Genomic DNA, 11,863 nt, shown 5'->3' on the forward strand with positions numbered 1-11,863 from the left:
CTGTTCTGCTATCTCTGCGATCTCTGATAACAACATGTTCTATTCTGAGAATATTGGGAAGGGTTGACTTTGGAGGGAGTTGCATGTGTGTGTGCGTCTGTGTCTATCTGTGCTCCCTGTGGTCCTTCTATTGGTCTTCTGAGTGGGTGGTCTGTTCCAAGAGAGGAGCACTGGAAACATTATACCTACATACACGTGCACACAAACATACACACTGAAACACACATACACACACAAAGGGAAACTGGGAATCACACCAACGCAGCACAGCAGAGGGTGGAGCAGGCAGGAGCCTTCTTCCAGATGTGTGACATTAATTTAGTTGATCCAAAACATGAACCGGTAGCTCCCACTCACTCATCACCACAGTGTGTGTGAAACATTCATCCCAACGTTTTAATATTCACACACTCAGAAATACACCTGCAAGCCTACATTTCATTACATTTGGAAGAGAAGGAATCAAGATAAGAAAAGAACGAAGAGAGCGCCTGAAATAAAAGTTCTCTTGAGTTTAAGGTGGAGGAAAAAGACCGAGCAGGGAGGACTGAAGGGAGACGAGGTGCTTTATTAAAAAAGATGAGGAGCGGAGCAGGTTATGAGAACGGTCTCCACTCTGACCCATGGAGCAGCGCCCCTGGACTTTCATACAATACTTTCCACTGGGGAGGAGAGGGGGATATGGTGCATGGAAAGACAAAGAAAGAGAGAGAAATGAAATTAAATAAGAAGAGCGGAGGAGGAGAACGAGAGGAGATGTAGGAGGACGGAAGTGGTTGATTGGGTCTCCCCAGAGATTCTTTTGTTTAGATTGTTCTACATTTCACTTCTTTCACTCTCTCCCCTCCACCTCCCTCTTTTCTGACATCTGAGGTAGATTACAACAGAGACCCTGGGTCACATTTATGACTTAAATCAAGAACATATGGTGTGTGTGCGTGTTTGTACGTCCATTTCAATGCAGTGGGATTCCCCTCTGGTCCCCGAGTGGTGGTCAAATTTATTTTCTTGTCCATTGTCTCTCGCTGGGACATCAAAGGGCTATTGTTTGTTGATCAGCAAGGGTGCTACAGGTTACTTGCAGGTCCTGGACGAGTGCGCTTCGCTTCTCCTCCACATCTACCCTTCTTATATCCTTTCTCTAGAACTGAACTTTTAAGCATGTGGGATCGTCACAGAAAATGCCACACACAGGATCAGCACATCCACAGAAACCATGTTTATGTTTTAAAAGATTAGGTGTGGTTATGCATCATTTAGAGTCTGAAGAGGCATGTTTAATGTCCCACAGACACCTCACTATCTGCACAGCACAGCTTATACTTCTATATAAAATAAAAACAAAATATACCACAAACTTTGAACACTTCTGTACCTGAAAATTAGTCATTGTTAGCAGGTAAAAGAAAAAATGTCCCCATAAATTTCAGCACAAAAGCACATCTGTAAAAGTGTCAGTTGACTTTATTAGGATCGGCTTCACTGAGTTGAAGAAAAACAACTTTTGTCTTTGGAACGTTTACCTAGAAAGAAAACAAATCTACAAAATAATTTGCTGGAAGGACAATATATAAAACAATGGCATCAAAATATCTTTGACAAGAAAACAAAACCAAAAGAAAAAAAAAGGCTCAAATGTTTTTAGATGCAGGGCATTTTCTTCTTTTTGCCCTTTTGTTTACAAAATAATAACAAGAGGAGAAAAAAAACAATAGTTATTTACAGTGCATATATTTACATTAAGGCATTTTTGATGGGGAGACTGTTGATGTGATACAAACCCCCACTTCTACACAATCAAATAAATAGTCTGATTTACCATGATACATTACAGTGCTATATTATCTTTATGCTACCAGCAGTGAATGAACAAATACACTTATAGGCGCGGGCTAAATCACACCATCAAAATGGACATTCAAGTGTATATTAAAGGATAGGATCACAATTTTTAGTGCTCTCATGTGTATATGTACATTAAAAGAGATTTTTTGGTTGATGCACATGTTCCTCTTGTCTATACTGACTGTGATTCAGGGACTGTCAAACAAATCTAGGACATTATCCTATCTCTCATATTGTGTCACAACTTGGTCTCAGGCAAGCAACACAACCACTCCATATACTCTATAAGCAAACACTGAAGGTACTGGATTAAAAAAAATCAAATTAATCTAATAGCTGTCCTCTTTTCAAAACAACAACACTGTGTGTGTGTGTGTGTGCGCGCATGCACACGGCACTGCACGCAGTTACGTTAAATGTTAGCCTATGCATCTAATATCTATATAGATAATGTCATATATCTGGGTTGCATTGCAGCCAATACTTCTTAGTGAAATTCCGCATTACCGCTCAACAAGGACCAACAACACTGTCTGCTTAAGCACAAAGAGGGAATTCTACACTGATAAGACTAACTTTAGAAGATGCCCATATCACATTATATGGACAAGAGAAACACTTGCAGCGACCAATAACTCAATGCAATGCACATGTAGGCATGTGAGTATTGTTTTACAAGACTTAAAAACAAATAGGGACCTATCCTTTAACAAAATGGGTGTTCATGTTCGACTGACTGATAGAGCCCAATTGTAAGTTAGTTGTGTACAGAGTCAGAGAGTGAGACACCTCAGAGGAAGGACTGTAACAAACAAAACAAAAAAAGTTCCACATTATGTCAGGATGTCCGTGAAGTGGCCTGAGCCCAGCTGTTAAATTACAATGAGTGATGGGTAACCTTGTAATTTAAAAGAAATGTACCTTTCGTCCAAGCCAAGTCTAGAGATTCAACAGATTACGAAATAAAAACAGCACCATGTGTGTTTAAAAGGACTGTCTACATTGATCACAGCTCTGCTACCACAGAACAAACACACATAAGCCAGAGGAGGAGGCACTTAAGAAGGTGTTGACAAATGAAGATGATACTTTGGTTAAAACATTTTAAAGAAGTAAAATGCTGGATAAGATAGATGTAAGAAGACGCTTAATACAAGCTTGTGCATTAAAATACAGTCACTTCTGTATAAACTGAACGAATTCTAGTTTATGGTTCTAGGGTTCTGATACTTTCCTCTGGCTGGAAATCCACTGAATGACAACATGAATAATTCATCACCTAATTGCTGCTCTTTAGCAACCATCCACCTCCCTCTGCTTCTCAGTCGTCCCCAGATCTCCTCTCTCTAAAATCTCTCTACCCCTCCATCTCCATCCCTCCCCCATTTTTTTCCTCTGCACTATCTTCCCTCTCTCCAGAGTATAAATGCCTTCAATTTTTAATATCTCAACAGCAATGATTTGTGTGGCGTTCACACAGAGATTCAGTCCAGTAGTGATAATGATCAGTCCAGTGGTGAATGAGATGCATGGGACAAAAAGGCTTAGACTTAGATTACCAATTCTAGTGCAAACTGAAGGATTTGGTAACAAACAAAATCTAATCTGGAAATTCCAGTTTTATAAACAAACTACCAAACCAAGGAGTAAACAAATATTTGGCTTGACTTGTTTTGCAAACAAAAGCTTCTCCTTTATAAAAACAATTGTGAAGCCATTTTTTATGTTAGACAAAAGATGTACAAGTTCTGAGTGGTAAGTGCTTTCATTCCAGTCACACGAAAGAGTGCAAATGGGCTGGAGTCACATTTCTGAGCTACCATTTTCTTTTTTTTTGTTAATATTTTTCTTCTTTGTATTTGTCCACAGAAATCTATACCAAGTATATCTGAAGGTTAAGGGACCAGGAACTTCATCTGGTCATTATCTTTCTAATTTACAACCTCCAAACCTTTCCCTCTCTGGGTTTAAGAGCAACACATCTGTTAGGCTACCGTACTGTTTCTTTTAGGACACGGTAGCAGCAAAAGGAGGAGCTGCGGTGTCTGTGAAAGTCACTCTGCATCAGGCAGCTTGTAACATTGTACTTGTGTGTGATGGAGTGAGCGTTTCATGTGTGTCAAAGATAGTGCTTGTGTGTTTTTAGCGTGTGTGTGTGTGTGTGTGTGTGTGTGTGTGTGTGTACAAATGCTGTTAGTTCTGGTGTCTCTTCATGTGCAGGGCGAGGTGGTCGGATCGGGAAAAGGAGCGTGAGCAGACGGCGCACTGGAAGGGTTTGGCGCCCGTGTGCTTCCGGAAATGACGTGTCAGCTCATCCGAACGAGCAAAGCGCCAGTCGCAGCTGTCCCACGTACACCTGTACGGTTTCTCACCTGCGGGACGGGAGAAAAAAAAAGAGATAGTCTGAATGAGTGCAGCTTTCCACTAAAGAAACCGAGCTAATGGCAGAACTGAGCTGCATTTCTTGCTCAATAACATGCTCTCCAGCACTCTATGACTCTATCAAGAGATGTGTCAAAATGTGATAATAAGTACTCATTATACATTGATTAACATAAAAACAGACGCTAATTCCCTGAGTTACATGACTCAGTTGGGTGGAGGAACTGGGAAAACAGGCTTTACTAAAAAGTTGTCTAACACTACAGTCATAACGTCGTCATTCATCAAGCACCCAAGCTGCACAAGTTTCCCACGGGTGACTGGTCTGTTTTGCCTGTTTGTGCGTTTCTTTTAGATAGGTGTAGGTTGTTTCTCTGTCACTCTGCCATTCCAATAATCTTCGGATGCAGCCTCAGGCACTTGAAAAACTAGTGTGACCTGTCTACAGCTCCAGCACCATTATAGGTCTACAACTCAACCCTCCGCCCTGTGATCCACGGGCCCAAAGGTGGGCTTAAATGGTTTGTTCACCTATATTACAAAATAACAAATTTAGAAGCTGAAACAGCACATGGCTGGTATTGTTTCCACCTTATGAGTCTGAGTGTGTGCATCATCATAGCAAAATGTTGTCCTGGAGACACCTGCTATATAGAACTTCCACAGAGGAGGTTTTGAGTTCTTTGCCAGGGCTTTAATATGTCTGTCTGTAGACAGTATTTGTCAACACAACAGCACCTCAATCATGCAAGATGCAGTCACAAAACTTTGCAGGTGTGCAGAGATCAAATTGAAGGCTGACATGTTTATGGGCATCGCGGCTGGTGTGATCCCATTGCAAAATGGTCTCTAGTTTCTCTAGTGGTATCTATCCGTGCAGATTGTTTGGTTTTATTGGTTCTGGTTTTGAGAGGTCTGCCTCTGACATGTTTGCTAGCACCAAAATACAAAGGTGGCGGATGGAAAAAACAGAAATAGAAGTCTCGCTCTCACGAGAGGTGATTGTTGCAGGAAGATGACGGTGGAGTCAGTAAGTCATTGTATAAAAAGGTCTATTTCTGTAGGGATCATTTCCATAATGCTGTCAAACACTTAGAATAACTATTTGAGTCTACTGGGCCAATTCTAAAAAGTTTTTCTACCTATGAGTCATTAAGACCCAAAAATATGTTAAAATACAAAACAAAAAACAACAACAAAAACAAACAGGGCACAGGTTTAAAAATACTGGAACTGTCCTTCAAGTTGACACATATTTTTTGCTTTTCCATGTAACTGATTAACTATTGCCTTAAATAGGAGCCACAGCACTGTAAGAGCAAATTATAATGGAATCTCCTCCTCGTTGTTTTTAACATCTATTTCCGTATTAAATATTGATCAAAGACAGGGCTAGAAATGTGTAGACTATTTGTAAATTTCTCTGCAAATCTCTAATAATTCAACAGCAGTGTGTATTTCCAGAAACAATGTCCCCATTACTCTGGAAAGACCACAGATCACTATGAACAGTTTCCATTAGAATTACTTCTATCGAACAAATTGTTGACAGTGTGTTCTGTGCCTTGTTTAGCCCAATAAGGAAATGGGTCTGGAAAACACTGTTTTCAAAGCTCTATACACCTTTAACATAAGTCCATCCACCTCTATTAAATAGGGGTGGAAGCAGAAATATGCATGCTGGATACCACTTGTGGTAAGTAAGAATGTTGTTTTTTTGTGTGAACCAACCCTTTAAAAACAAGCACATCAAGCTCTGCAGCATTGCTAAAACAAACAGTTAAAAATGCAATTAACCAGAGCGTCACCAAACTTAGAAACACACGCCTGAACCTGAACACAATGAGGAGAGACAAGGAAAACTGAGAAGAATATTTTCAATATACACGCAAGCTCATGCACTCATCCACGCGCACACGCGCACACACACACACACACACACACACACACAATCAGGGTAATGGATGGTGATGGAGATTAGAGTGGGAACTCCCACAGGGACACAAACGCATTAGGAATCATCTCATACAGATTACTGACAGGTGTGTGTAGACGTGTGCGTGTAAGTGTGCATTCAAGCAGCTGAATAAGAGAAGTAGAACGAGTAACGACAAAGATAGAAGTGGGGGCGGGGGTTGAAGGTGGGAGGATGGCACAAAGCAGAGAAGAGGATGATTAGATGAATGAAAGCGGTAGAAAACAGGGGTTAAAATAACAAAGTAAGACTGACAAAGACAGAGAGGATATGGAAGTTGCTGCTACATCCCTCTTTTCGTGTCATGCTCTCATCTCGTAGTCTGTAATAACTGCAATAACCACACTTGCCTGCAGCAAGAATGACGCCAGATTTAATTGTGGCGTCATGTTCCCAATAATGAAATGCAAGGCACGCACACCCACAACGACGCTAAGTCAAATAGATTCTGGATTGCAAAAGTGTTAACCGTGAGTTTTGTTTGTGTGTGTTGTGTGTGTGTGTGTGTGTGTGTGTGAATCCAGATGAGTGAGGAATGCTTGGATATCAACAGAAGCTTTGTTTTGTTAGCTGGAGCGAGGTGGTGCCCAACACCTAAGTGCTTGTTTGTTGACTTTGCTCATGTAAAACTAATAGTTCAAATCTACATGTGAAAGGAGACAGATTGAAAGGATGAAGATAAATTAAAAAGGGAAAGTGAAGCAGAGATCTCAGCATCAAGATTATCTCAGATATTTTTGTATCTGCACACACAGATCTTGTATATATTTATAGTGGTGAATAAGTGCAAAAAGTTCCAGAAAAGCGTATTAAAGCCTTTAAACGTTGATGTCTGAACAGGCTCTGGGATCCTAAGAGAGATGGCACCATGCGTCTAGCACTGACCACATAGTCTGAGAGTCATCGCTCTGGCAGAAGTGTGTCACTTCCACCTGTTTTGATGGAATAGTATATTGGGCAGAGGATGGGAATGGGGTAGGATACATTTACACACACATGCCAGGAACACAACACTCTGCCTAGCAACATAGTGCCAGGGCAGATACCGAAATACGATTCTGGCGGGCAGCGTCACTTTTTGACGGGCCCCGTTTAAAAAAGTTGCATTAATGAGAGGAATGTCTTACCCGTGTGAGTCCTGAGGTGAGCTTTCAGATGGGACGACTTGGTGTAGACCTTCTTGCAGCCTGACGACAGACAGGGAGATAAACACAAACAGAAGGCTTCATCCAAATCCAAATAATTTCATGTGTCAGAATGCATTTACCCAATAAACCGAGCTGTGGTATGCTAGATATTTGTACTAATGAAGAACAGGAGCTATTTGGAATGAGATACAGTGAACATTTGATTTTGTTATTCTGTTTTTCAAAAAGCACATGCGACTGTGTTAAATAGCAGCCTTATTTGGTATTAACAAAGAAATTTATTGAACTGCATGCCACTAATCGCACAGAATTCTGCTTTGTTGAAAACTTCTCCTCATTACACCTGTTTGTTTGACGTCAAAGTTGAGATATTTTAAGTTCAGGGTTACAAAACCTTGTGCACATGATGTTACATGCAGTATGCGGATTACAATGTCTAAAAGGTCATTATGATAGTGAATGATTTATTAAGATATTCCTTACTCTTCCTCTCTTTAAATGAGGAAATGATAACATTTCATGTATTGCAAAGATTAAACAGTGAGCAGCTGCAGCAGTGTGACTAATATACACTTGGGTAAAGCGTGGATCTGTCCTTGTGTGGATATGATGGATCTGCTTCATCTGACTTTAAAGAACTTAGACATGTGCTAACATGCTGCAGGAGGCTCCGCTTAAGCCTATTTTACACGCTGCCAAAGGGTAGTTGATATTACATGTCCTACGAGTAGCTGCACATTGTACAGCTACAGTGTGTGTTTGTGTGCGTGCACACGAGAGCCAGTTTTTTTTTTTTTTCATGTTAATCTGCGTAAGCAATCAAAAGTGACTATATGCAAATGTTTGTGGGGAAAAAAGAGCTAAAGACTTAAGGAGAACATCTATGTAAGTAACACACTCACTCACACACACTTCATTCCACAATCATACCAGTGATGACTTTTAAGCCACAACAATGTGTGAGAGCTCACGGCTGAGAGTGCCCAAGCCGTTTGAGGTGCGATAATAAATGCTAAGTCGTTTTTAAACCAGACAGTTAATTAAAAGGCAGTGACTGATGGTCTCCTTTGCCAAAATATTTTAATTCCAGTGCAGCATGAGCTCTGCTGTGGCTGTAGTATATAACGTGACTCATAGGCCTGGGAGAGTCATTCAAAACACAACATATAATTTGTTAAAAATGCAAGGGTGTCTTAAAATGAAGCTGGTTTTCCTAAAGCTGACCTTCTGTGAGTGACCAGATGTTCACCTGACCATGATGTAAAAATAAACACTCACACACACACACACACAGTGACAAGAATCAGCATGCATCCACATTGGTGGACCTGTGTTGTTGTTCTAACCTGGGTAATCACAGTGGTGGATCCGTCGTTTCTCCAAGTCCGGGTTGTTCCTCCGGTTGTAGCGGGCAGGCACGGTGGTCTGAGCTGGGGTTGGGGCTGGGGCTGGGGTTGTTGCGGGGGCTTGTGGAAGGCCTGTATTTTGGCCTGGGACGGGCGAAGGGCCTGTAGTGAGGGGGAGGGCTAAGCTGCCTGATCCTGGGCCGGGCGCAAGTCCAGGGGTGCTACCTGCCAACTTGGAGGCGATGGTGGCTGCATATGAGGGAGGAGGGGACATGGTGTGGAGCAGCTCCTTCTGCCTGTCAGGGCTTCCGGGCTCTGAGCTCGGAGGAGAGGGTGGCAGGTAGGGCACCTGCTGCTGGAGGAAATGGGTGTGCGCCTGAGCATGAGGATGTGTATATGCCCCGCCGCCCAGGCCGCAGTAGGCAGGCTTGGCAGTCTGCTCTTGTTGAGATGCAGAAGAAGCTACCGGCAAATCATGGAAAGGCGTGTGGATTGTGGAAGTGTGTTGTATCTGCTGCTGCTGCTGCTGCTGCTGCTGCTGATGATGATGATGATGCTGCTGCTGCTGAGCCTCCATACCATTGCCATGGAGATGGTCCAAGCCGGAGTTTAGTAGTTGAAACAGCGAGCCACTGTTGTCATGGTGGTGGAGAGCATGTTGCTCGAACTGAGATGACATTTCCTGTTTCACAAACACTCCTGGTACTGAATCGCCACCGCTGCCGCCTCCCGACTGGTTGAACACACTGGTGAAGTCTGGTAACCCCGTTAACGTCATGTTTATGGCTGAGGCTTCCATGGCAATACTGCCGGGGCCATGCCCAGATGTGCTGCAGCTACCAGCAGACGTGGAGTTGGGGCAGTGCAGCTGTAGGTTGGGGGAGAAACACGCGGGGGCAGATTCTGTTTTGATTTGGGTGAGACCTGTGTGGTTCTGGTGCTGAGGGGGCCGCGCCTGCTGACACAAGCCCATCCTCAGGTAGGCGGCGTCATGGAGGTAAAGATTCATGTTGAGGGTGTAGGGAGCCCCGGCGTGATCGTCAGTGAAGAAGTGATCCGCTGCAGATGCACTGTCTCTCTGTGACTTCTGCTGGCTGTCTGCAGGAGGTGGAAGGGGAAGAGACTGAGGGGAGAGATACCTGTCCATCTCAAACTTTGCCTGTTGACAAAAAAAGACAAACACAAATCTGGTTCAGAAACATCTCCTTTCTTATTAAGTAAACTCTGGTCAAATGAAAATGTGCCCAGCTCTGACTTCAGCAAGTGCTTCTCATGAGTCACCATGAAACTATTTTGAGGTGCTATTTTCAGAAGACAAAAGGTTCGATAGGACAGTCACCGCTAAAACATTTATCAAGTAGTCATCAATAGGCAGTTGCCACATTCCCTCTCTGCCTGCAAGGCTGAACTCAAAAACCCACCAGCTGTGAGACCAACAGTTGAGGATCAGGCCATGCTCAGGTGGAAATACAGAATCAGATCTTATACCCTTCATATAAAACATTAGGATATTTTCAGACTTTCAGTTACTATAATTGTCTAAAGGAGCAGTCTATCACTGATCAAACTGGCACCACAAGTGACCAACTTTATGCCAAACAATGCCTCATGCATATTGTGCTTTGTGGTCTAATTCCTGTGAATCTGAAGGAAAAGTTAGAGGAGCTCTGCAGCAGAGGATGAAACAGCAACATGAAAGGGAATGGGGAAACACCCATGCCTCCCTGTCCGCTGCAGCAGCAGCAGCAGCAGAAGCAGTAGTCTGGGGATGGGCTGCTATTTCTAGGCTCCTGATCCCCACCAGCTGTTATACAACTCTTTCCTCTGCTGCACAAGTTTCCTTCTAACTGAGGGACAGAGTTGCCGGGACCTTTCTGTCCGAAGCTGGAGTCAGTTGTTGTCAGCGCGGTATGATGGGGACGCCAAGAAGAGACCAACAACTGGTGACCAACTGGCTGGCATAGAAAACATGCGGTGAATGCGTTTGCGGGCGGAGCGGCTTGGCTTCACGTCCAGCTGGTCGTAGCCTGCTCGCTTATTACCGCTAATAGTGCACAACAAACTGATGATCGGAGCAATGCCGATTATTTAAATTTGGAGTCCAGCAAAAAAACAACAACACAGACACAAAAAACAACAACCTGGGTCTACAGCCAATCTGCCACGCCCATTCAATGAAATACATCACTAATGTGTAAAGTCGCCTTGATTTCTGTCCGGTTTACCTGAGTGTAGTCGTTTTGCCCAGTCTTGTCTGCATCTGTGATCTTGCAATCCAAGCCGAACAACGCCGACTCCTCCAGAGAGAATCCAGCGGGCAGGGTCGCCTTCTGCAGCGGATAGAAGGGATCCTCCTGCCCGCCGCCGCTCATCGTGAGTGCCGCGGCCATGAAGCTCCCGATGCAGCACCGCAAAGGACGTTCGCCCTGTTACGCTAAAAGGAGGATGCTACGGCGGACTGGGAAAAGGAGCAGAGCCGACGAGGTGTAGTGCGCGTGGTGGAGTTATAAATGCGTGCCAGTCTGCTACATCTCCTTCCACTTGTTTCATCCCTCCACCGGCCCACAGACAGTTTTCTATCTCCTGTCGTAGGGCGGAGCGGCCCAGTGTAAATACAGCACATGCACCGCCCACCAAACCTTTAAAAAGGCTTTGATCATTCATTCACTGGCCACCGCCCTACGCTCCATCTAAATACATTAACAGTGTCGTAAAGTGTACACAGAACCAGCCAGACCACATCGACATCCATAAAGGTAGTGAAGGTTAGACTCACCTTTCTTTCCCCTTTTTTCTTTTTTAACCAGCCTTTTTATTCATTTGCTCCAGTGTTTAAGCTTACATCAAAATATATTAAAACATATTCAATAACAAATAAAATTAAAATTAAATTCTAAAAAATTTTATATTTGCCACAATGCCCTTGCATATGTAAATACCTCCTTGTCTACTGTAAACCCTTAAAGGCATATTCCAGAGATTTCCTCACTTTCATTAAATTGGGGGTGACAAACGAGCCACATTAAAACAAGAATTTGCAAAATCAAAGCACCAGAAGCAAGATATCCTGATTTTTTAAATTGCTAATGTGGCTCAAGATCCAAAAACACTTACTCCTACAGTTCCCATAATGCAAGCAAGAATGATTATATTATTGTGTGTATATT

At 43.1% G+C, this 11,863-nt stretch overlaps 1 protein-coding gene across 1 annotated transcript; it reads right to left on the reverse strand.

Annotated features, from left to right (window-relative positions):
• Positions 1-1,442: 1,442 nt before the first annotated feature.
• On the reverse strand, positions 1,443-11,289 carry klf5a (Kruppel-like factor 5a). The gene is made up of 4 exons (XM_038737942.1): positions 10,922-11,289; positions 8,697-9,855; positions 7,330-7,389; positions 1,443-4,217 (listed from the first exon to the last, which is right to left on the reverse strand). Exons 1-4 carry the CDS (start codon positions 11,084-11,086, stop codon positions 4,039-4,041), a joined length of 1,563 nt encoding a protein of 520 aa, XP_038593870.1. The 5' UTR covers positions 11,087-11,289; the 3' UTR covers positions 1,443-4,038.
• Positions 11,290-11,863: the final 574 nt, after the last annotated feature.

Source organism: Micropterus salmoides, unplaced genomic scaffold (assembly GCF_014851395.1).
Source record: "Micropterus salmoides isolate LMB-PRFRI ecotype aquatic unplaced genomic scaffold, ASM1485139v1 Ms_hic_scaffold_22, whole genome shotgun sequence".
Classification (NCBI taxonomy): Eukaryota; Metazoa; Chordata; class Actinopteri; order Centrarchiformes; family Centrarchidae; genus Micropterus; species Micropterus salmoides.